At 47.9% G+C, this 26743-nt stretch overlaps 1 protein-coding gene across 5 annotated transcripts in view; it reads right to left on the bottom strand.

The window, feature by feature from the left end:
* Positions 1-5329: 5329 nt before the first annotated feature.
* BRPF3 (bromodomain and PHD finger containing 3) overlaps positions 5330-26743 on the bottom strand; it is a 34044-nt gene continuing 12630 nt past the window's right edge. Inside the window, exons 5-13 of one of the 5 annotated variants that reach the window (XM_043592977.1) lie at positions 26237-26365; positions 25634-25946; positions 24601-24903; positions 22464-22970; positions 19534-19627; positions 15702-15799; positions 12687-12784; positions 8904-9058; positions 5330-7645 (exon numbers count right to left, since the gene is read on the bottom strand). In XM_043592977.1, the coding sequence (XP_043448912.1) occupies positions 7462-7645; positions 8904-9058; positions 12687-12784; positions 15702-15799; positions 19534-19627; positions 22464-22970; positions 24601-24903; positions 25634-25946; positions 26237-26365 (1881 nt within the window). In that variant the 3' untranslated portion in view covers positions 5330-7461. Of the gene's footprint in view, positions 7646-8903; positions 9059-12686; positions 12785-15701; positions 15800-19533; positions 19628-22463; positions 22971-24600; positions 24904-25633; positions 25947-26236; positions 26366-26743 lie in introns of those variants that run through there. The other 4 variants (XM_043592980.1, XM_043592979.1, XR_006299137.1 and 1 more) reach the window with 4 other exon arrangements.

Here is a 26743-nt window from a genome sequence, read left to right as displayed (position 1 = left end):
AAGGACATCAAAACGGGCTCGCACCTCCTTCATTCACACGATACCAGTTCAGTCCCTGGAGGCTTGGGTCTGTAAGAGAGGGGAGGGGGCCCGAGGCTGGGCTCAGTCCCCCCAGCCCAGTAGCCAGGGATGAGGAGAGGGCCAGGGAGGGTTGTGTTACTCTGAACTTAGAGGTGCCTTATTTCACAAAGAGCCGGTGCAGGCATCTGTGTGGCACTGAGACATGGGTTCCCTGATGGAAAAGGACCTAGCAAAGTAGGGCTGTACAGCAGGGGTATAGTACAGCTGTATATAGAACTGTATAGAACTCAGGGAGCCTGTCAACAAACCCCTCCAGGGCCAAGCCACGGGCTGACGGTGCTAAGTGTCGGCCAGGGTGTGGAGCAGCTGGACCCCCCCCCCCGCACACTGCTGTGGGAGAGCAGCCAATGGAAACTGGGAGAAACTCCTAAGGCTTAACACATAAACTTTAAGCTAGAGCTAAATGCTTAAAGCTAAACCCCGTGACCTAGCACTCCTGGGGATAGTCTGAGGAGAAATGGGCACTGTGTCTACAAAACGTCATGTACAAGAATGTTCACAGCAGTGTTATTCGTGAGAGCCCCAAACCGGAAACGACCCAAGACCAGCAGGAGGGCGGACAAATTGTACAATGGAATACTCTTCAAAGCAAACTACAGCTACATGCAAAACAAGGATGGAGTTCAGAGGCATAACGTTGAATTAAAGACGCAGACTCAAGGGGCGCCTGGGTGGCTTAGTCGGTTGAGCGTCTGACTTTGGCTCAGGTCATGATCTCGCGGTTCGTGAGTTGGAGCCCCCTCACTGCCGTCAGCGCAGAGCCTGCTTTGGGTCTTCTGTCCCCCTCTCTCTCTGCCTCTCCCCTGCTCGCACTCTCTCTCTAAAAAATAAATAATAAAAGTTAAAAAAAAAAAAAAGCCAGACTCAAAAGATCACAAACTGTATGTGTCCATCATATGAAGTTCAAGAACTGGCAACACTAATCTATGGCCATAGAAGTGGCCAGACAGGGCGCCTGGGTGGCTCAGTCGGTTAAGCGACCGACTTCGGCTCAGGTCATGATCTCACGGTCCGTGAGTTCGAGCCCCGCATCGGGTTCTGTGCTGACGGCTCAGAGCCTGGAGCCTGCTTCAGATTCTATGTCTCCCTCTCTCTCTGACCCTCCCCTGTTCATGCTCTGTGTCTCTCTGTCTCAAAAATAAATAAACATTAAAAAAAAAAAAGAAGAAGTCTGGACAGTAGTTACCCCCTTAGAGAAGGGGGATATTGACTGGGAAGGAATGGGAGGAACTTTCTGGGGCACTGGAAGTGTTCTGGACTTTAATTTGGGTGGTGGTTTCATGGATAGATACACATGTAAAAATTCATGGAGATTAAACTTAAGGTTTGTAAGGTTTGTAACTGTCATATGTAAAGTTATATCTAAAACAACAATAAAATTCAAGGTCTAAAGTTCCACTGCTCCTCAACACAGAGTCTTGCCCTCAACACGGTGTTGTGTGTACCTTGGAGTGATCTCGTAGGCCAGGTGCTGGTGGCTGTACCTGAGCAAAGAGTGGGAACTTCTCAAACTAGAGAAGAAAGTATATGGCCATTGGGCGGCGGGGGTGGGGGTGGGGAGGGGTGTCTTCTTATTCGCAGATGTTTGAACACAGGGCAGAATTTGGTCTAGGACTTATTTCCATGGAAAGGCACACCCAATAGCAAATTTCTTGGGATAAAGGTATATAACTCCCATTCAATTTCAACTGCTGGAGGCTGCCACTATGTTAGCAAAACAAAAGGGAAAAACAAAAACAAAAACAAAAACAGCCAATAGTTGGCTTGGGCCAGTTCATGATACACAAAGGAAGAAAAAGGCAGGAGAGGTGTTGGGCCTCGTGTTCCGATCATGCCAAGACCTTCTGCACAGACGTCAGAACCCACACCCTCTTGGGGAGGCCAATTTCTCAGCTACCCAGTATAAGAAACTGCAATACATGCTTTACTTAGAAAACACAAGAGACTATAAGGACTTACATTAAAGTGGTTGGAAATGGTTATTTCTGGGTAGTTCGAATAATCTTTCTTCTCCTTTGCACTTAAAAAAAAAAATCCCAAATGAGGTAGCAAACAACACATTTTATAATCTTCCTGCCAGCTCAGATAAAATCCCCTGGGGGATCTTTCTAGACTGTGAAGCCAGGGGAGAAGAAGCCCTCCCCTGGGGCCCCGTGCATCTTGCACCCTTGCCCATCAGGAGCCAACAGTGTCGCATTGCCAATACTGCCTCTTTGTCCCCCAAAGGAGCCCATGCAAAGCTGGAAGGAAGAGGAAGGAATTCACACACTGCCACAGGAGAAAGCAGTTAGACTCAATTCAGCCACTTCCAACCCCGGGGCCAGGACACAATGTTCTTTGAAACACAACAACCCTGGGGCGCCTGGGTGGCGCAGTCGGTTAAGCGTCCGACTTCAGCCAGGTCGTGATCTTGCGGTCCGTGGGCTCGAGTTCGAGCCCCGCGTCGGGCTCTGGGCTGATGGCTTAGAGCCTGGAGCCTGTTTCCGATTCTGTGTCTCCCTCTCTCTCTGCCCCTCCCCCGTTCATGCTCTATATCTCTCTGTCCCAAAAATAAATAAAAAAATGTTAAAAAAAAAAAAAAAAGACAACAACCCTTCTGAAATTTGGGGACGATTAGATTTTTCTACTCCGCGTAGCCGGAGTCTTGGCCCTCTCAAAAATATTAAAACTGTTGGAGTGCCTGGATGGGTCAGTCGGTTGAGCGTCTGACTTCAGCTCAGGTCATGATCTTGCGGTTCGTGAGTTCGAGCCCCACACTGGGCTCGCTGTTGTCAGCCTGTTAGCGCAGAGCCCGCTTCAGATCCTCTGTCTTGCCCCCGCCCCTCCCCCACTTGTGCTCTCCCCAAAATAAATACATATTTTTAAAAAAACAAAAAGAATATTAAAATGGGGGAAAACACACACACGCATCTTTCCATCCCTAGAGCCCTCTGCTACCCTTGAAGGGAAAAGGCCAGCAGAAGGGCACCCCCAAGTGCCTGGGGGGTGTGGAGGGGCCTGCAGACACAGGGGTAGTCAAGGCCTCACCCTCTATCTCCCCTCAGCATCCCCCCCCAGAGCCTGGCAGTCTGATCACTCACCCCTCTCCTCTCAAGAGTCAAAGCTCACAGCCTTAGCCAGGCGGGGAGAGTCCATCTGGAAGGCAAATTCACACTCAAGTGTTAATGACAATATATTAAAGGAAGTGGCCAAGCTGACAGGGTTAAGCAAATGTTTTTAATTATATTTTAAAACTCATTAGGAAAACGGGATTTTGTATTCCTACTCAGTACCCCCACATGCTCCAGTATCATAATATTTTAGACTTGGGTCCATGACTTTTAATCACAGGATTGATCAGATTCATGAAGGACACTTCTGCTCACCTTGAGGGCTCTGAATACACGGGCTGGTGGAGAGTAGAAAGTGCTGGTTTCTGGGTTCTTTCTGGTCCAGCGCTGCCTTTTCCTGCTCGGTGAGGCTGAGTGCATGTGACCTGCCTCTTTCTGTGAAATGAGGGGTGAGTGGGTCTAGCTGATCCCTAGGGCTTGACTGCCTCTGTGTGAGGCCCTCCCCAGGGAGCAGACCCCTCTGAAGGCACTGTTTTCCTCTTTTCTTCCCCAATCCCAGCCTCCAAATATAAGGGGCTTTCCTCAGGCCTGTCCTTTCCCTCCTTGGCCATTGTCCGAACTGCCCTGGTGTGCTCCCGTGCCTCCACATTTCTGTCATCTGCTCCTACCTTCCTCTTGAACTGCCCGGTCCCGTCTGCTTGCTGGGGTTTTTTCTCAGATATCCTGCAGGCAATACAAGCTCCTCAAAATTTAGCTCTCCTTCCTCCCCTTCAAACTCACAGCTGATGCCTCCGGCCATGTGGCAACCTTGTCTTCACACTTCTGCTTTTGGCCTCTGACAACTCGTTCATTAGTTGCCAAGTTCTGGTCCTGTCCCTTCCCCAATCAAATGCTTCAACGGATGCTACTTACCATGCCTCGCCCTGGCCTCAGGGTCCTCTGTTAAGTCAGGGCTCATAGGATGAGCTTTTTCACATCTTTCTAAATATTGCCTTTGTAGTTCAGAATACAAATTTACAAAGAGGGATTTTCAATCCCATTTTTTTAAGGCTTGAATTAATTGCTTTATTCTTCTGAAAGCTTTTGTGATTCAACCAAACATGAGTTTGGTTGGAGGAGTCTCCCAAACTCTTCCCCTCGGGGGGAGCTCCACACCTGCCACGTTCAGGTTGTGAGCATCCTGTGGGCCAGAGGGGGCGCATCTCCACACCCACAACGCGCAATTCAAGAGTTATCAGCACACTAGAGGTACCCTGTCAACGTCATACCAAACTGAGCACTTTTACCCCCTAGCAACTTCAAAGACAAGAATTTTGAAGGAGCTTGTGGAGGTGATCAGGAGACCCTTATCCTTCAGTCACACGGCTGTGAGATGTAACTCACAGCCAAGCACACGAACCAGGCAGGAGCAGAGATAGGACAGGGGAGGGGATGGGGAAAAGCTATCCCAAGGCCCAGTGACCAAGTATTGAGTCCCTGGGAACTCTCTCTACTCTTCAAGATGCCCCTCTCCAGAAATGCTGGAACCATAGCTGGTGAGAGGGGAGCTGGTACAGAACAGGCCAGCACAGCCTCGAAATGCCGTGGAGCCCACAAGAAACCCCCCGCCCAGATCCTTGTCCCAGGATTCTGCCACCATGTCTTGGCCAGATGTCCTTGGACAAGCCTGTTGATCGTGCTGGTCTGTTTTCTCATCTGCAAAATGAAGACCAGGTAGGCGCCAGGATCCCTTCCAATTCCAAAAGGAGCGAGGCCCATGTTAACGCCTGTGTGTCCCAGCTACCTACCTACAGAATGGGGACAGCAATAATGACAAAGGAGGCGTGGGCACCCTCGAGTCTCAGATTCAGCAAGCTGGGTAAACAGGTGCCAGACACAAGGGGCTACTTCTCCAACTGCATGAGGAACAGATGCTCCCAAAGGAACAGGGCCACAGGAAATCTGAGGCATAAGAAGACAGGCTGGACCTTCTACAGGACCCAGAGGGTGGTGCTGTTTGGGAGAGGAAAACGTCAGAGCCCATCTTCACACCCCTCCCAGGCGTCCAAGAGATGGACAGAGCCCTTTCCAGCTGGCAGTCTGCAATGGCTAGACAACCCATTCTGAATGGCTCCTGCCTTTTGAGGTGGGGGTGGGCTATGGGAATTTGGAAGAGAAGCGCATGCCCCCACTGATGACACCAAACACAGCACAGCAACTGCTGCCCATTAGAACATTTATTTCTCAGAGAGAAAATAAGTTTCAGACAGTCATATTATAGTAGGTAAAATTAACTTTTGTATTCTTTACAAGCATAGATTTTTCTCTGTTTATTACCTCTCTTATACCATCTGTTATAAACAATTCTAGAAAGCAAATAAAGTCACTTTCTACAATAAATAGAGCATCGTGTGCTTCACAGCAGACGCGACTGAGACACGTAGGCCCCATGCCACAGCAGGATCTGAGCCGCTTCCCGTTCTAAAAGAGCAGTTTTAAAGATGAGACTCAGAAAGAGACTGAAAGAGTCAAGGAGATTGAAAAAAAAGAGAGACTAGAAAGAGAAAGTGTTGGGGGGAAGAGATACAGAGAGAGAGAGAGAGAGAGAGCCCCGAGATCTTACAACACAGGTTGAGACAAAGGTCACAGAGTCCACAGCTGACCGACTACCTGGGGAGAGGGGGACGCATTGGCTCCTTTAAATAAACCACACTGTGTGCATTTAAAATACTCAGCCACACAATGGAGGACTCCAGTAATGGAAACTATAGGCCTGAATAATTTAGAACAGTATTTTACAATTATATACACCATGTCCTTCCCTAGCCATATGCTGTATTGTATTTTTATTATTGTACAAAATCCAAAACCCCATCCTTTATGTTATAGAGAGTTTTGTTGGTTCCCTTTTAAACTCTGGCTCGTGTCCCAAATGTATAAGAAGTTGTGGTGGTTGGTTGGTTGTATTTTTAAAAAGTCGAGTGTGTAAAAATGGCAGTGATCTCCCCAGTGACTTTTTTTTTGTCCAAAACTCCCCTATGAAAAATTTAAAACAATTAAAAAGAACGTCAGGTTAAAAATCAACATGGTGATCAGTGGCCTGCAACCTGGCCCTGCGGCTTTGGTGCTTAAGAGGTGAAAAGAAACATCCAGAGAACAGACTCAAAGCCTCTGAAAGTTGTGTTGGTTTGTCAGTCAGCATTTCCCATTTCACAGTTTTTTTCCTTCCGTTTTTGAGAAGGTGAAGGTGGGGAGGGGGTTGAAAGGTGGAGAGGGAAGGGGACAGAGGGCGTGAAATAAGTGTGGTGTCCCCCGGAGTTTGGGAGCGGGAGCAGCAGAGGCTGGGCTGGGCAGAGCGCAGGCAGGGAGGTGCTGGACCGCGGGCACCACCGTCCATGGTGGTGGAGAGGGAGGCCCACAGAGAGAGGACAGCAGGGGTGAGGAGCAGACCCAGCTGAAGAGCACAGCTTCAGTCAACACCCCTCAACATCCAAGTGGACAGACGGACACTCCCACAACCAGCCTGGTCTGACGGGAGCCCGTCAAGCCTCGGCCCGCCTCTCAGCAAGACAGGGAGGGGGCAAGCTTTCACAGCCTGGCCTCAGCTGTGTGTCTGCAGCAGATGGGGAAGGGGTGTGTGTGCTGGTGGAGGGGTCACCCGAGTGGTAGGCTGGCCTCTGTCCTGGGCCCTAAGGAGCCAGGTGGAGGGACCCACCTAGCATAGCAGCTGGCCTCAAAGGGAATGAGACATAAAAAGAAAAAGACCAGTTTGGTGATGGTTTCTGTTTGGCACAAAAGAAAGGAAAGGAACATGGGAAAAGAGAGACGGCACTGGTGCAGAAGATGGGACAGGGAAGAGGTATGAGAATGGGTGACAGAGGGGAGAGAGGGTGAGCTCCATGAGCTTCCCCGCGGGACTCCCATGTATCCACAGCACCTCTGGGGTCAATGTCAGAGCCTCGCTTGCCCTGAGGTGTAGTTAGCTGGGAGTGGGAAGGAGCGGGCCAGGCACACCTTTGAGAAAGAGCCTAGAACCTCTTGCCTTCTGGGCTCAGGTCCATCTCCTCGGCCGGGCCCAAGCCTCACAGCTATTTCTACTTCTAACAGGTTCTTCAGTGGACTAGCCCCCCCGAGTGAGCTCAGGTGGGAGTTTTTGGCACACAGCAGGCCCACCAGGGGAACCATACAGTTGGTCAAAACTGGGGCCTTGCCCATGGGGAGGACACGGCCCAGTCCCTGGCCTGCCATGGAAGGGGGAAGCTGCCGGCCATATGACTGGCTGGGGCAGGAAGGGGCCTCTGTGCTGCATGGGACAGAGGCAGGGCAGGCAGACACAAGCCAGGACCCACCCTTACAGGTAGCTGGAGGTGACAAAGGAGTGGGGCCCCCGGACCCGGCTCAAGTGGATCATTGCACGGTCGTAGGCCACTTGCACCGACTTTCGGATGCTGGTCTTGCGGCCTTCCAGCATCTTGAGCTTGTCCACGGTGTCTTCCACACCCAGGGGTAGCACTTTGTCCCTTGGAAGCCACTGCCTAAAATACAAGCACAGTAAGAAGCCTGGGCTGAGGTGGGTGGCATGAAGGGGCTCCTCTGGGCCCATCTGCCCAGGACAAGCAAAGCCAGGGGGAGGGGACAGGGCAGGAGGAGACAGACTGGGACACCCCAGGCAGGAGGCCACCAAGGGACCTTTTTTGCAGCCAGGCCCTTCCCTGAGCCTCAGGGCACTCACTCTGCTTTAGAGGGCTGTTAGGACCCAGGAGCTAAGAAAGACCCATATTAGGGCTAGCTCTCGCCTTGGGGCATCAGGGACCTATGGCTAGGAAGTGGGGCTGATGCCAGGAACCAGTGATTCCTGATGGGGCCTGCACCAGGTGTGTTTTTCTAAAGATCGCCAGTTGAATCTAACGCGTGGCTAAAAGCTAGCCTTTGGAGCCAGATCTTGGCTTGTATCCCAGGTCTGGCAATGGGGTCTTTGCTTTCTGAGCCTCAGTTTCCTCATCTGCAAAATGGATTGGGAGAGGACTGATGAAGATTTAATGAGGATTAAATAAGGTTATGTATGTAAATCGATTTGCATCAGGGCACGGAGTAAACAATAAGTGATAGCTATTATTTTTACTTGTTAGTCCTACCTCCTCATTCTATAAAAGCAGAAGTGAAAGAACTCTAAGAGAAACCTTAAAGGGCAAGCAAGCCCTTTGTAGTGGACCCCACACTGCCCCAAACCACCCTCCACCCCATCCCCCCACCCGAGGACTAAGACGTGCACTCCCACAGCCACTGGGAGCGTTGGCTGCTGACTAGCTCTCAGCTGAGTCCTCTTCAGGAATCACCCGCCACCAAGGGAGTTACCTGGACCAAGGTGACCCCCTTCCCAGGGGCAGCCAGCATTCAATGACTAGTTGCCATGGGAGGACATGCCCACGCACAGCCCCAATTCTGGACATCATTAACAAGCCTCCCAGCTCCGGAGCTCCCCTTAGGATCAGCTGAGGCCTCTATACCAAGTGTTCAACATGTTCCTCCACCCAGCACTGCACCCTTCATCCCCACAGCTCTCCTCAATAAGCCTCCTGATAGAAATATCCATCTCAGAATGTTTCCCAGGGAATCTGACCGGCCACACTCCTCAGTAACTATTAATGTGGCTGGGGCAGGCCAGCTGCTGGTAATGCCTCACCTTGTCTGGATGGAGGCAGGTTAACTGAGCCCACAGCCCCTCTGTGTACTGCATGGCAGGCCCCTTAGCCCTCATCCTGGCCCAACCTCCAGGTGGTAGTACCCACTCACCAGGTGCGCTTGTTGTCAAAGAAGAGGACAAGGAAGAGCTTCTCTCCAGCCTCGGCCTGTTTCTGCTCTCCCAGCTTCAGCACATCCAGAGGGGGGACAGGGATGGGAACACCATTGTGCAGGAGGCCCTCCCGGGGCATCTTGGGATCGATGATCTACAGACAGGAAAGGAGACGGCACTCAGATGGGGGTGGATGGGGTGAGCAGGGCATGCTGCCCCAGGACTACCTACTGAACCACCCCCCAAGTTATGCAGGGCCTTGGCCAGGCCCACAACCAAGTGATGAAGGGGGCTGACCTCTTGTGACCCTCAGGACCCCAAAATGGAAATCTTGACTGTTTTCCCAGTTCATTGGCCAAATCCTTCGGCCCTGCTCAATCAGTTCTTCCAATGAGGGAGCTTGTGCCATGAATCCCTGGGGCCCAAGTGGAAACAGAAGAAATGTGAATCCAGTATGGGAGATATCAGAATTGAGGGTGTATCTATGATGTCCAGGCCAGACTGGCAAATTCCACCTTCCTAACATCCCTTAGGGGAAGGGAATGGAGGCCAGGAGGCCATTTCTTCCTGTCAATTTTTCCTTTAAAACCTTTGCAATTCACTTCAAAGGCTCAGGGACTTTCCTAAACACCATGGCTATAAAGGAGGTTCTGCATCAGCAGCAGGGCCCATCACCTTGGTTCTACCTAACAGAGCCCCTGGTTACCCACTATCTTCCTGTCTGACCATAATCTTCCTGCTGTGTGGACTAGGTACCTTTGTGGGCACCTCCATCTAAGATCAGAAAGCTTTTAGACTGAACTCGAAGGGTTGCTGGAGAGGGGAAAATGAACGATATGGCTGGAAAGAAGGACCACTGGAGGAATTACTGCTCAAGACTGCAAGCTCTACAGGGCAGGGGCTCAGAAAAATGCCTGGTGGCATCAACACAACAGTGACCTCTAGCTCTATGAAGCACTGACAGAGTGACTGAAGATCCTAGTTATTCACACGTCATCCATCATCTTATTTCACCTTCTTGCCGATGCTGAGAAGTCTGCTGACAGGTATCACCTGACAGAGGAAAGCCCCGAGCACAGGAGCATGTAGCTGGCTGTGGCCATGGTGGCTTAAACTTCTGCTGCCTACTGCCCTACACAGCCCTCAATTCCAAAGCAGTGAGTTGATAATCTATGTGTGTTGAGGCCAGAGAGACTTGGAAACTTACTGAGGAAGCAGCTTTCTCCAGAGATGGAACAATCTTAATTTCTATACTCTGTCCCAGGGGGCCTGTTCTCATAATAAACTGCTCTCGCTGTTTACCTTTGGGTGTCTGCCAGCTTCCCTACTTCCCTTCCTAGATAAGCAGCTAAAAGCAGGTGCTCTGGTTAAGAGTTTTAAGGAAGAACCATCCCTACCCTGTTCGAGCTGTGTAATTTGGTCAAAACTCTCCCAGCTTGTATGTTCCCCCTGGGATTAAAGCTAAGGGTCCTAATGAGAACCACCATACAAGCCCTCCTGAGCTTCCTCGATTATTGAACAAGATTATTGAACAAGATAGTGGGGCCACTCTGGTATGTTTCCTCGACAGCCATGCTGGTTCCTGCCTTGGAACATGGGGCAGATTGTGAAAAATGTACCCCCCCACCCCCTGCCACCAAGGGCAGAAGCAAGGAGAGCTCTCCTCCCTTTCTAAAGAAGATAGATGCAAATATGTCTCAAAATAATAAATAATGGACCATTCACTCAAATGTTATGTGGATGTAAAACAATGTGGCTTATGAAATATTTTAACACATTATATAATGAAGGCATATATACATACTATTATTATAGCTGTAATACATAAACAAATAGAAGAAACAATACAAAACGCTTATAGCTGACTTGCTAGAATGATGGGGTTTGTTGCTTTTCTCTATTTTTTCCCAAACTTCTATAATACAGATACATTATTTTATGAGAAAAAACAATTTTAAACAAGAGCCAAAAAAATTTTTTTTAAATGTATATTCATTATGGACACGAGTCATATTTAACACAGGAGAACAACTGGGAGAGCATAAACCAAAATAAAAACACAGCTTGCATTCAGGTGGTAGGTTTTTTCAGGTGGTGGCTGAATTTATTTACTCATTAAAGAAAATGTATGATTAAGAAGATAATTAAAAAGGAAAAAAAAAAAGACTATTTTTAGACTTTTTTTTTGCACCATGGGACTTAAAAATCACAAAACCAAAACTGTACAGCTTTAATCACTTCCTCAACAATTATGCTGGAAGTCTCACTGACAACAGGGCACACAGCCTTGTGAAGGCAGGCCCAAGGCCCAACCTCCTCAACTGCTGGATCACAGCATGGATTCCCCCTCCTGCCACTGCTGAAGAGGGAGTGAGGTAGGCAACACGGTTCCAATATGGCTCCTGCAAGTTGTATAACCTCTTACCGCTGTAGCTTCCTCACCAGTCCAAAAGGGTCAGAGTTCCTGCCCTCTTGACTTTAAGGGGCTGCTATGAGACTTGAAAGACCCATTGATGTGAAAGAGCTAAGAGAAGCCCAGAACTCCTGTGTGCATGCAAGAGGTTGGCAGGGTAGTTCACAACCGTGGCTACAGATCATCTGAGAAGCTTTATAGAAAACATTCATACCTCGGCCTGGTGTCAGTCTAATTTCACAGTTCTGAAATGGGGCCTCAGTTATCTGTATTGTTTTAAAAATTCCCCCATGATTCTGGCATGCCCTAAAGGTTTAGAATCACTAGCTTCCAGTGCCAGATGGACATTACCTCCCCAATACAGAAAGAGCTCTAACAAATAACAATCAAGGTGGTAAAAATAGAATTTTTTAGCTACTGCTGATGGGAGTATAAATTGGAACTAACTTTCTAAAGGGCAACTTGGCAATGTGTATCAATTTTGCACAGACCTTGCTCCAAGAAGGCACGCCTAAGAATTCACTGTATGGAAATCATCAAGATGTGCACAGAATAAAGCTACAGTGATGTTTATTGCCAGCTATTAATCATAGTGAAAAATTCAAAACAATCTAAATGACCAAGTAGGGAATGGTTAAAATAAGGTACATGCATACAACTGAGGACAATGCAGTCATTAAAGTAATGTTGATGAAGAATGTTTAATGGCACAAGACATGCATGTTCATGGTATGCTGTTACGTGAAAGGGAGGTTACACAGAGTATGGGCTCGTACTTATGCGTTAAAAAAAAAAAGAGTGCCTATATACACCAAGAGGTAATCTCTGAATAGATGAGACCATGGGTGATTTTGAACTTGGTGGCTCAGAACACAGGCTTTGACATCATACATTTTGAGCCTTGGGCTCAAATTCCAACCCTGCCATTTAATAGCTAGATGGCCACAGGGAACAGGTAGATCCTCATTTTTCTTCCCCACAAAATGAGAAAAACCACATCTTCCTCAGTATTTCAAGAATTTAGCACGACAAATGTCTAATACAACACTTAAGCATTATAAGCAGCTTTAAAAGTTCTCTACAATGGGCATACTACTTTTATGCATAAGCAAATGAATAAATGCTATTAAATCCCTATGAGCCCTAGTCCCTGTCTTCACACTTTTACCCTATTTTAAGTGCTCTGAGCTGAAGACCTTGATGGTTTGACCCACCCAGGCTGGGCTAAAACCTCCCTCCCCTCGGCAGCTAAAAGCACCCTGATCCCCACCCCTCTGCTGGCTTGATCCAATCAGATAAGCTCCTGAGGCAAGATAGGGGCCAGAAAAGCCCAGGGGAGGGAGGAGGGTGGTGTCTGGGGCAGACTCACCAAGGCGGGGTAGGAGGGATAGCCTCGGCACTTGGCCCACACCAGCTCCAGGGGCTCCAGGTCTCCGCGGTCTTCAAAGGGCATCAGGAGGCTTCTGCCTGGGGGTTGGGGAGGGGAGGAGACAGCACCCAAAGGGGACTTGGAATGGTGCCCAAGGAGGCCTGCCTGTGGCCTCCATTTGACTGGGGCAACCCAAGAATGAGTCAGCAACATCCCCTCCACCCTTCCCCTTTCCTGCCCTTTCCTTAGTTCTTAGACTAGATCAGGGGTCGGCAAACTCATTCTGTAAAGGGCCAAACAGTAAATATTTTAGGTTTTGCAGTCCATATGGTCTCTGTTGCAACTACTCAACTCTATTGTTGCAGCATGAAAGCTGCCACAGGTACTCTATAGAGGAATGAGTATAGCTGTGTCCCCATAAAATTTTACTTTTAGATGCTCAAATCTGAATTTCATGTAATTTTCACGTGTTACAAAATATCATTCTTTTGATTTTCTTTTCAATCATTTGTAAGTAGAAACCATTTTTAGCTTGCAAGCCCTACAAAAACAAGCTAATATGTTAGTTTGCCGACCCCTGGACTAGAACACTAGAATGGTGTTCCCTAGAAAACGAGGACTGCTTTTATCGCCAGGATCCCAGGAAGGACCACAATAACCCAGCTTGGCAAAGCCACAAACTGCTCTCTGGGCCTAAGTGGTGGGCCTCATGATAGAGGCTTCATGGAAAAAGATGCCTGGGACAGACATCCCAGTAAAACCACTTGCTAAATGAGTTCTTTTCTGACAGGGCCACATCTGGCCATCCAGGTCACCTGGGTGCACGGCACGCAGCAGAGCCAAGCAGGTCTGCAAGCCCTTCACATGACTGCTTTTCTCAGAACCTGACACTGGGTGTCCTGCCTAAAGCAGGCACCGCATCTCTCCAGCTTACTTTGTTCGCACACAATGCACTAGCATATGTGGATGGGTACACTTCACAAATGCTCCTGAGCAGAAAGGAACCTCCCTTCCCCCTCCCCACGCCTATAAACCGGAAGCCCAAGGTGACCACACTCAACCAGGGAAAAGGGTCCAAATCCTGCATAGTGGAAATTGTGTTACTAAGGAAATACTACTGTCCTCATTTATAAAAACAAAACAAAACAAAACAAAACAAAACTACTACTAATAATGAGGTTTTTTTTGTTTTGTTTTGTTTTGTTTTTACCCATTGAGTCAATAGCAATAATAACCAAGAGATAAAATCCAATACTGAAGAGGCTGGCTGTGGGGAAACTGGTGCAATCATACACTGTTGGAAGAAATTGCAGACCAGTCTAATCCTCAAGAACATAATTTGGTGGCATGTCTCAAGAGCCATTAAAAAAAAAAAAGTATGAATCATCTGCTTCAGTAAATTCCTTCCCTGGGAATTATTCTAAGAAAAATAACTTTAAAAACAAATAAAAGGATTTTTAACAAAAATATGCATTTACTACATTATGTATAATATTAAAAGTTGGAAATCACCAAATATCTAACAATAAAAAAGTTAAGTAAATTGTAATGCATCGGCTGGAAGACATATTGTTCCAATAATATGAGTTAAATCAAGATTGTGTCAACACAAAAAAAAGTATGAGATAACATTGAAAAATGCAGAAAACGAAAAAGCGTGTGTTCTGGATTAACATTTTGTTAAAAACGTGCCTGAAATAAACAGAAGGCAACACAGAGAAATGAAGACAATTGTGTTAAGGTGATGATGGAATAGTAGAAGGTCGAAATTTTTAAGTTTCCCTTGGCATCATTTTGTAAGTATGTGCTTTTTAAAAATAAGAGTAAAATGTCACTACCAGAATTCCAACGTTTGTGCCAATCCACTGCCAGTTTTGCACTAGATGCTGTACACTTTCATGTAGATAGGAGCCCTGCTTTCTGGGCGCCAACAGTCAGACAACAATGAAACACGCAGGCATGCACCCATCAACACACATGTGAGAAAGAAACTGATGCTAAGGGAAAATAAAGCAGTTGGGAAAAGGAAAGTGGGGAAAGAAGCCCTGACGCCTGTGTTAGATGGGAGCTTCGAAGACCGGGCATCCAGCGTGCACAGCTCCCACAGGAGGGCTGCAGAGATGCACTCGGAGAACAGCCCACCCTGTACCCACTCCACCTGTGCACCAACCAGCCCTCTCCTTTGGCCCTGCCTTGTCCTGTTCTTGAATCCCTTGGTCCAAAGAGACAAGACCCACGTACTTCCCTGTTTGGGTCGGCTAGAATAGAATGTCTCATGAGGACAGGGCTGAAAGCACTGGATCACATGAACCTACACGGCAAGGTGTGAGATTCAGTGATAGAGGCTATCACTGATTACTCCAGCAAGGGCAGACTGGCAAGACCCATGGAAATGACAAATACACACTCCCTTCAAGTTTAGCAGCTCTGCTTCTCTATAGAAGTGTATGCTCTCCAGGGCTACAAAAGATCTTTGTACAAGGTTGCTCACTGCAACACTGGTTATAACAAATACATGAAAACAGTCTACATGTCCATCTGTAGTAGGCTGGCACTCCTAGATAATGGCACATTAGGCAGTCAATAAAAAGCACGGAAGGAGCTCCAAGATATATTATTAATTGAAAAAAGGCATGGTTTAGGAGAATACGTGTGTATTAGGCTTCTCTACCTATGCTCTTAAACATACACAAGTTTTGGCTTTTATGTATATAAATTACAAATAGAGAGACACAAAAGAAACTGTTAACAGTGGTTGTTCTAAGGAGGGGACCCTGGCTTTTCATTATGTACCCTTCTGTGCCTTTTTGATTTTTGTTATCATGCGCATATATTACTATTCAAATTTAAGATGAACTTAAAAAAAAAAAAAGAGTATGAATGACCTGTGAGCGGGGGGCATCTCCTTGCCCAACGCCTGAGAGTTTGGAAGAATTAAGGGTTTGGCTGCAGCCCACAGAGCTGGTTCTTTGGAAGGCCTGGGCCCCCCAGATTCACCTGTACACCACTCCTCACCTGAGCTGCTGTAGTCAGAATCTCCATTTACACCTTCCAGGAAGGGTACACGAGATAGGGCTGGCTTCCCACGGCTGCGTTTGGGGGGCGTCAGACCACTGCATATAGAGCAAGAAGGCAGAGGGGGCGAAATGAGCCATTTCAATGACTAACATACCCACTCCTGCTCTCCTATCTCTGAGATGAGTGGAGCTGCAAAAACCGTTCAACAAGAATGGTTTCTCACCTTCCCCTAACAACTCACACTAACCCATGACACCCTTCTGACCACAAAATTCCCATAAGGCTTTGAGAGACCATTTCAGGCAGGTGGAGGGAGTCCGGAAAGAGACGCCTGCCTCCCTGCCCAGGGACTTTGGACTTCATCCAGATGAAAGGTCACTCCAGGCACTTGTCAATCCTTCCAGGGTCTAAGCAGCCTAGCCATGAGGAGGGCCCATCTCACATGGATCAGAATTTTTTACCCTGTGGTTTCTACGGCTTCTTTAGAAACCAATTTATTTTGGAGGTACAAAAATTTGCCTCTTTCCCAAATTGTCTATAAAGGACACGTCTTACTCCTTAATTAGAAAAGACACTTTTTAATTAAAAAAAAAAATCCACTTCTCACTTCCACTTTGCGTATGAAATTTTTCTTAGAGATGGACCTTTTTTTTTTTTTTTAATGAACAAGCAGAACAAGTTTTTTCCATGTGGTTACTACAAAGAGGTAAAACAATATATAGATATATTTGACAAAGACTAGAAAGGTAATAAAGCAAAAATGAGGATGGTAATACCAGAGTAATGGTATAACTGGAACCCACCCAAGGATCTGTAGTTTTAAACAGCTCCCGAAGCAATTCTAATGTACAACCATAGTTGGGAGCCTCTGGGCAAGAATGAAGTGGCCAGGGCCTTTTCCCATCCAAACTTTAAAAAATATCATTGCTATATAATTTTTCCACTAAAAAAAAAATGCTTAAAAGGTGGGGAAACAATCTGCAGAAGAGTAGAAATGCTTAAGAAACCACTGGTGGGATAAGAGGAGGTTGGTGTTAGGACTGGTTGGGGAGTAGGGTACTCCTCCTAAATCATACGGACTTTATCAGAGTCTTATTCAGAAAAACTTGTACAAACAGAACACAATGAATCATAATCCTTCAGTAACTGGCAGATTGGTAGTTTTTTTTTTTTTTTTCTGCTATTCAAAATTAGGACCTGTTTGGGGAAAAAAAAAAATTAACACCCAGTTTACATTTAGGATTCAGTTCCCACTCATCCTATAAAAATCTGTCACTGTGCTTAGAGACTCTGAGGCCTCTCAAAGTTCATTATTCTGGAGCTGGGGAGACATCTTCAAATATAACAGAAGAGGGCACAACAAAGTGTTTAAAAGAGAAACTCTGGAGCCAGACTACCTGGGTTCAGAACCTGGCTCTTATCTGTTTATGTTAATGTTTATTTATTTATTTTGAGAGAGAAAGAGACACAGATGCACACAGAGCAAGCAGGGGAGGGGAAGAGGGAGAGAGAGAATCTCAAGCAGGCTCTGTGCTGTCAGTGCAGAGCCCAATGTGGGGCTCAATCTCATGAAACGTGGGATCATGACCTGAGCTGAAATCAAAAGTCTGACGCTTAACCTACTGAGCCACCCAGGCGCCCCTGGAACCTGTCTCTTCTATTCATGAGTTCCATGATGTTGAGCAAGTTACCTACCTTCTCTGAGGCTGCTGTGAGGATTTAATAGATTGATACACAGAAAACACTCAGTACAGCACATACCAACTACTCAATAAATGGCAGATGATAGTTATGTGGCAAACATTATATGAAGAGCAGTAAATTTTAATGCCTCACTTTAAATATTATAAACTACTAATGTTGTACTATCAAATGATGAGCTCTGAGACAGATGAGCTTAGTAAAATAAGAGGCAACACCAAAACTAGGTCCATGTATTCCTGTTTCATAGAAAAAGCACACGTGACTTGATATGGCCTGTGTTTCAGTCCTCTTTCCACATTACACAGACCAAAGCAGACAACCCAATCTATAATTATTCTGTTTACTGGTTTAACACTCATCTCCCCCTTCTAGAAGATAAGCTCCATGAGAACACATACCTTTATCAGTACTTAGAACAATACCTGGCTTGAAGTAGGTGCTCAATTATTAATAACCAAAAGCATGACCCATACAAAGAGGGAGCAGCTCCAATTTCCTCAGAAAATCATCAGGAAAGATAAACCCAGGGACAGATGGGGAGGGGAATGGGATTAGTGACCACAGGTTCCTTCAAGGCTCTTTCTGATTCTGGGAGTAGAAGATTCTAGTCTAATTAGTAAGTAAAATCTTCCTTTATGTACTTACCACCACAGTGGGGCAGGGGAGGAAAGAAACAAAAAGAAAAAAAATCCTGCAGTTGCAGTCCTGAATCTCCTGTTTTAAACCCTGAAATTCCACTGAGGTCCACTGAGTTAAAAAGGAAATGCCTTCCAAGGGCATTGTTTCCACACTGAGCAGGGCTCCAGACAAATCGGCGGCACAGACTGGAGTTCTGCAGAAAGGCAAACACACAGTCTGACCAGCAGGCTGACCAGAGCCTAGTCTGGCTTTCTTCTTGTGGTTCATGGCTGGGAAGACTGTCCTTCGTGGCGTGAAAAGCCCAACACACCTTCCACCTTTAGTCAAGGGCTAGGAGGGGACAGTTTGATAACCCCACTCCTTCCCCACCCCAATGAACTGGGTTTCCAGGCACCATTACCTTTGGAGGGAGTTAAGAATTCCCACCCAGGACCAGGGTGAAACCATTTTGTAGGATTCCAAAAGCTCTGCCTCCTCTATGCCTAGTAACTATGTTTTTCCTATTCATTCCCCCTATATCTCTAGGAACCATGGAGGAAGACAGCTAAGGCAATTCTGAGGCTTGATGGGAGGAAAATCTCAAAGCAACCACGGAAAGCTGGGCTATGCCACAGTAAGGGGCCCCCCGTACCCACCACCCAGGAGCCCAGGAGCCACGGTAGAGTACCTGACAGAACATAATGCTCAACCCGCCTTGGAAGCACTTCAAACACTGCTGCCCTGGGACCTTTCCTCCCCTACTCGGAACTGAGGATCCATTCAGTAGCCATGTGGGGGGCCAGTAATTAGCCTTCAGGACAACTTGTTTCTCCTGTGTGGCACTGAGGGTCTCCCATTTCCAAGAGTCCCGCAGCCCCCAATTTCTTGCAGAGTACACTTAACACAGAGTAAGGATTCAATAAACTCGACTTGGAAGAAACTTTAACATTTTGGTCTCAGAAATCCTCCCTTCTGGTAAAAGAACAGGAAAAGAAACCCATCCTTTCCCAGCTCAAGGAGGATAGAAGAGCTAGGGCCTTTGAATAAAAGGCCATTCTGAACTTCCTATCTGCCCATTTCTTACTCCCACACCACACCTCTACAGAGGCCTTTGCTATGATGCCCCAAAAGGCAAAGAGCAAAACTATGTCTGTAACTGGGTTATCAGAGCGGGCCAGGGGTGTAGGTGGGGGATTGGCTCAAATGTTAACTTCGCTGGGCGATACAGATTTGGCTGTCCCTGCCCTCTGGAGCCAAATTCGGCTTCACAAACCCTATAAAGCATCAGCATCACTCCTCCCCTCCTAGTCGGATCAGGCCTGTGAGTCAAGGGTCACACTGTTTCCTAGGAGCTACCAGAGTTACAGACCAGAGGCCTCAGGAAACAGCAGGGGTGGAGGAAGAAAAACCTTAGATAAGCAGGAGGAGGCTCCATCTGTGGCTGAATGGAGAATACAGGGACAGGTGGAGGAGCTGCCAACAAAGCTTTGGGAACAACTGTTCTTACCTGCAAGCTTCAAATGCCAGTCCACCACTGAGACCCAAACTACATTCTGAGTCAGACCCGCTTTCGGTGTGTTTTCCAAATCCGTTGGTCACGCCTGCCAAGGACACATAGTGTAAGCCTGAGTGCAGAAACCCCCCTTCCCCTGACACATGCTGCAGTGTGAGGTGGCCACCTGAGGAGGGGTGGAAAGGATGGTTGTTGCTTCCTGCATGGGAAATGGGTCTCGGGCAGTGGAAAGACCCTGATAAAGGTTTGGGGGAAATGTTGGCTAGGGAAATAAGTAGACCCTGCATTTTCCTTCTCATCCTTCTGGTTCAACTTGAAGGAAAACACAGCACACAGCTCACACCAGTTACTGTCATTTGGCTACAAAATGAAATACCAAGACTTCCCCACTCTGGCTGGCTCACAAGTCCCTAATTCTGCTTCTAATTTCAAGCCTCAATTATCAGGGAGTCTCCTCTGCCTCTTGGGGAGCCCACCCGCCTTGCCTCTTCAGATAAACACTCACGCCCTATCCATCACACAGCTGGCAACAGTGAGCTTCATTCTTTTGGGATGGTGTCAGCGGAGGCTGAGACAGGAGAAGGGCTGTGTCAGCCACACCCTGAGATCTCCAGCAGAGCTAGTCAGAGCTGGGGGACTTCAACAGATCTAGAGCAGACTGGACCTTCCTGGAGTGGGAAGACAGAATTCCCTGGGTTCTAAGCAAGGCTCTGAAATACAGGTCCTTTTTCCTCTTTAGCCTCTGCTTCTCCTTTTGTGAACATAGTATCTTCTTCTTTATAGAGGACAGTACTGAGTATGAATGGGAAGTCTGTTTATAGAAGGCGGCCGTATGGAAGCAAATGAAGACTGGTCATCCCAGGGACAGGAGGCGGCTCATCGGCTGTAGAGGCTTCAACTCTATTATCTGGTTCCTAACCACAATCCAGACAGAGTCCTACAAGTCTGGCAGCTGAGCCAAGTGCTTGAGATCTAAGTCACAGATACCTTGGCCAAAAAACTGTGAGGCAAGTTACACCACCTGTAAGAGCAGGTGCCTGAGCCAACACACCTGGACTCTAACCTGGCTCTGTCTCTAACATTATGGCTTCCGTTTAAATCACGAAGCCAGCTGTGCCTCAGCTGCCAAAGATCAATACCTGTTCTTGTGAGACTCCACTAAGGTCATACAGAAATATTCCTGGGTGCCAGGCCACTGTGATGGGGGACAAACAGATTCTAGCAGGTTCCCCAAGCAGTGGGCCCTCTTTAGGTTGGATGAGCCTGATATCCAGACCTATTTCCTATTAGAGGGATTTTTCATTTTTAGTGCACAGCATTCTCAGTGTTGTTTGGCTAGTCCTGATACAGTGCAGACAATGACAACAGTAACTGCTACCATCGACTGCTGTATGCCAAGTACTTTATACAGACTATTTCCAATTCTTGGAGCCCTGCAAGATAGATATCACTAGTCCCATGTTAGAAATAAGGAACAAGCTTGAAAGGTTAATTAATCTGCCCCAGGATACACAGGTGGTCAGAAGATGGGATATGAACCCAGGTCTGCCTAACTCCAAGCCTCAGACTCGATTCTATGAACTAATCTACTCCCTTAATATGGGGAAGCTTGGGCCAAACGGGAAGGGAAGGTATTGTTGGAAACAAAGTGTTAAGAAGGAAGAGAGAAGTATGTGCTAGCCAAATAGCCCAAGACCACCACATAAAAAGGCAAGAGAGGGACATGAAGAGCACAAGCCAAGAGTAGGCCCCTCCCCACCAAGTAAGCTCACCTCCCATATTTCACTAAGACTAAACCACACCATCCAGAAAAGAAGCCCTGCATATGCAGGCTCACCTCACCCATCCAGCCTTGGCTCCCGATGCTTCAGGAAGCCCCTCTCCAAACTGTCCTTCACAGGGCTTCTGTCCTTGCTTCCATACACCCAGGCCTGAGCCTTCGCTCCATCTACTCCCTTCTTTTCTGATCTCTTCCCACAGGGCCAGCTCAGGCACCACCTTCATGGAACCTTCCTGACTCCTCTAGCTCCTAGTTGCTAAACACCTCCAGCAGTGCTGTCACCTAACACATAATCACATACTGTCTGGCACCATAACATCTCTGCACCTTTGCTCCCCACTGGACCATGAATTCTTCCAGAGCTGGAACTCAGTCTGACTCATTGTATGACCCCCTGTGACCAGCTTGTGCTGGATGTGTAGTAAGGACCCTTTAGTATGGCAGCTGCCATTACCTACCTCTGGAACCTCATCTCTAACCATGCCCTGGCTAACTCTGCTCCAGCCACACTGGTTTCCCCACTATTCCCCAGGCATGCGGGCATGTTCCCACCACCAGGGCCTGTGCACCTACTAGTTTATCTTTTTGAAGTGTTCTCCCCCAGAAACCCAAATAGCCCATGCCTTCAACTCCCTCAAATCTTTACTCAAATGTCCCCTCCCCAAGTCTCCCCTGGCCACCTTCTCTAATACCACCCCAGTATCCCCTATTCCCCTTCCCTGCTAGATTTTTCTCCATAGCTTCTGATACAAGGTACAATTCACTCATTTGTTTTTAGTCTTTCTCCCCTACGAGGGAGATTTTTGTCTTCTGTTCAAGGACTTTTTCCCCCCCAGTGCCTAAATATCTGATGAATGAAGGAACTAAAGTCAAGGCAGGAACCACTTTATCATACATAGCTTTGCATTCCCTTCAAGGCCAAAGAAAGCCCCAGACACAATGTGGCCCTCTCAGATTACTTTCTCAAAGCCTCTTCTCCAGGCCACTACTCATGTGCCAGGCACAACTATAAGCTACGGATCCCTCAATGGTTCTACTGGCGTCCACAGGGACCATTAGGGAGGCAGCCAACTAGGGGAGGTGCTGGCTGGCAAGGCAAAGCAGGAAAGCAGATGAGAAGTAGAGAAGTCACAGGCGTGGTCACCTGTCTCCTCCTCCTGCTGGGGGGACCTCTCCCCTTCGCTCTCACTACAGCTCCTGCTCCTTGGCCGCTTCCGGGAGTGCCGTTCATCCTCGATGCTGGCCGGAGAGGCAGGAGAGCCCACTGTACCATGGTCCTCACCATTCTCTGGGGCCCTATCTGGGCTCCTCTGTAGCTTAACTCCATTTTTGGCCTTCTTGAAGAGGACGGATGTGCGGCGGCCCACGCCACTGAGTGGGGCACCAGCAGGGGTCTCAGGGGGCATGAGAGACACTCTGTTGATGCCATTGTCACTGAGCAGGCGTTGCAGGGGCTCACTCCCTATCTGCAGAGGTGATTTTTCCAAGAGCTCATCTTCTTCCACCTTTCTGGGCTTTAGGAATCGGCTTGGAGGCTTACTATCATTAATGGGTTTCAGAGTAGGGGGATCCGGAGGGGAGTCTTGCTCAGACAGGGAAGGTGCAGGCCCAGTGGGCTCGAGGGTTGGTGGGGGAGGCAGTATGGAGTCATCTGTTAGAGAAAAAGAGAACCTGCTTGAACATTTTAGAAAAGGTCTGCCCCTACAAGCCAGATAATGACTCTGATAAGCAAGAACCAAAGGCATTGGTTCTTGACATGTATCCCAGGTCTCCCATCTGAGGCAAAAAGAATGTAGGATTAAGTTTTATCTACATTAGTAATTCTAAACCCTATGTATGAGAATCATGTAGGAAGTTTCTTAAAAATTTCAGCGTCAAGGTCCGATCCAAGACCAACTGAAACTAAATCTCTAATGATGGGGTATTTTTTAAAAAAAGCTTTACCAGGTGAATCTGATGAAGTGAGAATTACAAAACATTACTCCACACCTGAGAAAGCTGAAAGCTACCTGGCTTAATCAATAATCAGTTAAGTCTCAGCTTCACAGATTAGAGGTGTACAGCTCTCATTAGACTCAAGTGTTTTCCCTTCTGTCAATGTGTTCTGTTTCTTATCACCCAAGTGAAGCAAGGAGGACAAGCAGAAAGAGTAAGTTTATAAATGTGAAAAAGTGAGAGCAAGTAAGTTAAATCAGTGGCTCCCAAACATGTCTGTTCACTTACTATCTTGAAACTTTTAAAATTAGAATTTCCAAGCCACAGCCCAGACTTCCTTAATCTGAATCTCTGGGATGTAAGGCCTGGGAATTTTGTTTTGAAACCCTCTGGAAGAAGCTGTTGTAGCCGGTCAGTGGGCAGGACTCTGCACGGCCACAGCCCAGGAGTGGGATACAAGTGGCATGCTGGTTGCCACACAGGGAATCAGGAAGTCACTGCCAAATGTGACCTCCCAGCCACGTCCTTATTCTCAGCCAACCTAAAATAAAATGGGCCATTCCTTGCAGTTTGGGCCCTGGAGAGAACTACCCTCTGGAGATAACTCCGAACCCTTCTAGACTGTGTGGATGACAGACCCTCCCCAAGCTGTAGGCTCAGCTCTGAGGACCTGTATTAAGGGAGACAATTCTGTCCCCAACGAAGTGGGGAGGATGGAAAGCAGCTCAGTTTTAAGGCTGGGTCTCTGAGAATCACTTCCCCAGATGTCTCTTGCAATCTGACCTTTCTGCTTAGGATGGGCCTGTAGACTTGGCCAGCTGGGGTCAAAGCCATGAGGTAGTTCAAGAAGCCAGACCATCTTTAGGGTCTTTCTTCCTTTTCTGTCCTCCCACACCCACAACCTAACCTGCTCTAAAAAAGCCTATCTACATGACGGTAGATGAGCAAATATTTAACTCATATGTGCAATATAGCCATTATCAGGTACAAGATACTGTAATACTTCTTTATTAGTTAGTACAGAGCTGCTGGGCCCCAGCCTCTAAAACTCCCCAAACCTGTCCACAATCTAGCAACTAAATATCCCCATCAGTGGTCCCCAGAACCGACTCCAATGCAACAGCCAACATCTACTCTGATGAATTTTGGTCTCTACTGATTATTAAATATCTTGAATATCATCCCTGGATATACATGGAAGCATGACCTCTCCAAGGATTTTTGCTTGCCCACAAGGGTCTGACCTAAACTCAGGAAAGGATGCTTGCACCATCCTTGAGATTTTAGCTTAACCCTTACTCCCTTAGTTTGGCCTCCAACCCCCTGTCTGCCCCTGATTGTCTCACCTCTGTCCCCATCATCTTCTGGCTCCTCCTGTGGGGCCTGCTCCAGCACAGCCACATCCCCCTGGGGCCCTGCTGGCAGCTCCCCATTGGACACAGTCTTGTTCAGTGATGGTGGCTGTGGTGGTGGTGGCTGTGCCAGCTTCTGCCGAAGGGCATTGATCTCCCTGCGCAGCAGGCGGACGCGACGGGTCCGGGCCCCGCTGGACCGCATGGCGCTCACCAGGTCGAATTTCTCCAGCAGCTCCTTCAGCTGCACCTCCGGGGACAAGTGGGCCCGGTTCTCTGGGATGAGGATGTTGTCCACTGCCAGGGAGAAGGGAGGACAGAAGGGCTGAAGGATCTGCCCAGCCCAGGGCAAGGAGAAGGGGCTGAATCCTTTGGATGCAAAATATTCTCCTGGAATGCCTGGGCCAGTGGCTTCCAGCAGCGTCACTGTGGGGCCCTGGCCCTGGTAACACCGTTGCCCGGAGGGCAGCCACAGGGACAAGGTCAGAATCTGGGAAACATCTGCAGGAAGCTGTTCACAGTCATAATTACAGGCTCTGTGGAGCAGGCACGAGGCAGCTTGGCAATCTCCTGGGCCTGAGTGACTGGCTACTGCCATCGAGAAGCAGAGAGCAGGGGCAGGCAGAGTGTGGGGCTCAGAGGCAATTCCATTTTTCTGGTCCTCTACTTGCACTCTTCTGAATGAGCCAGACATACACTAGCATTGCACTCTCCCTGCCCCATGCTCTGGACGCTGTATAGAGGGCATCCAGAAGAGGAAGACCCCTGGTAAGGATTTAAGTTTTCAAACAGACAGCCAGTACCTGATTCCTTTTCCTACCATTCAAGAAATAGTGAATTCGTTAAACTTTAGCTCCTAGAACTATTGCAAGCCACAAGCAGGAATATCCCAGTCTGGGCCTACCCTCAGCTCTCCTTGTGTCTACCCTAAATAGCTCCAAGGCCCACCCTGATCCCTGGCTCTCTGGGCTCCATCCCTGTGCCTCCTCTTGGTCCCTCTCCTCCCCACCCATCCAAGGCTTCTCACCGTCTTCCCAGGAGAAGCGGTAAAAGTCCTCCAATTTGGGTGACTCAGGCAAGTGGGTGCCCCTCTCGGGGTCATAGCCGATGTTCTCTGCCTGCCGCCGGGCATGCCGCAGGATGGCCCCTCCCAGGTCCCGCAGGCGGACAGCTGCTCGGTGGAAAATTGTGTCTTTAGCATTATACTTCATGCAGTTGGTAACTATAAGGTTAAAGTCCTCCTCAAACTCCTCCAAGGTGCGGTACAGGTGGGACTCCAGCTTCCGCCTCATGGTAGAAAAATCCATTGGCTTGGATATGAATTCCAGGTAATCTGGAACCTAAACATATAAAACCTGTACAATTACAACAACCATTTACTAGCCAAACAGGTGCACCCTTCACCAGCACTCTTGCCTCCCTATTTTCTGGTTTGGCACGCTGCACAGTCAGAGCCCCAGGGCCCTGGCCCACCCTGGCCTGCTAACTCCTCACCATGGGCAAGTCTACTAGCTTTGCCAGAAACCCCCAAGTGTCATACACCCTGTGGCCTGACCCCTTCCTGGCCTACTCAGACCCTGTTTCCAGTCCAGGAGGGGCTCACTGCTCAGGAAGTGGTGGGGGAACTTGCCTCACTCAGGTTGACAGGTTCGGCAAAGATGTGTGCCGGATCCTTCTCCTGCAGCAAGTCCAGTGTGGTTCTCAGCAGAACATTGAATGGCATAAGCTCCAGCTCCATCGCGGCCTGCTGGACTTTGACCTGTGCAGAAGGTGGAAAGAGATCAGGACACCCTCTGCGAAGAGGCACCAAACTTTTTCTTGATTACTTTTACCAATCACGTACAACAAATTTTCACAGGATATTAAGCTGACCGGTATATGAGGAGAGATCACCCAACTTTCAGCCTAGAAATAATGACCAACAGCTACTGCTGTGTGAATGTTCCCTACGTATCGAGCACCGTACCAAAACTTACAATAACAGTTAACGCTTTCATAGTCCTTCCTAAATGCCAAGTAACATTCTAACCATTTTATGGAACATTAACAACTATATCAGGTAGGTACAGATGAGGTGTTTTACATGGAGAAAACTGAGGCACAGAGAGACTGACCGGCCCAAGGGCACATAGCCAGT

The sequence above is a fragment of the Prionailurus bengalensis genome, chromosome B2 (genome assembly GCF_016509475.1).
Source record: "Prionailurus bengalensis isolate Pbe53 chromosome B2, Fcat_Pben_1.1_paternal_pri, whole genome shotgun sequence".
NCBI lineage: Eukaryota > Metazoa > Chordata > Mammalia > Carnivora > Felidae > Prionailurus > Prionailurus bengalensis.
This window is presented reverse-complemented; position numbering and strand designations above follow the sequence as displayed.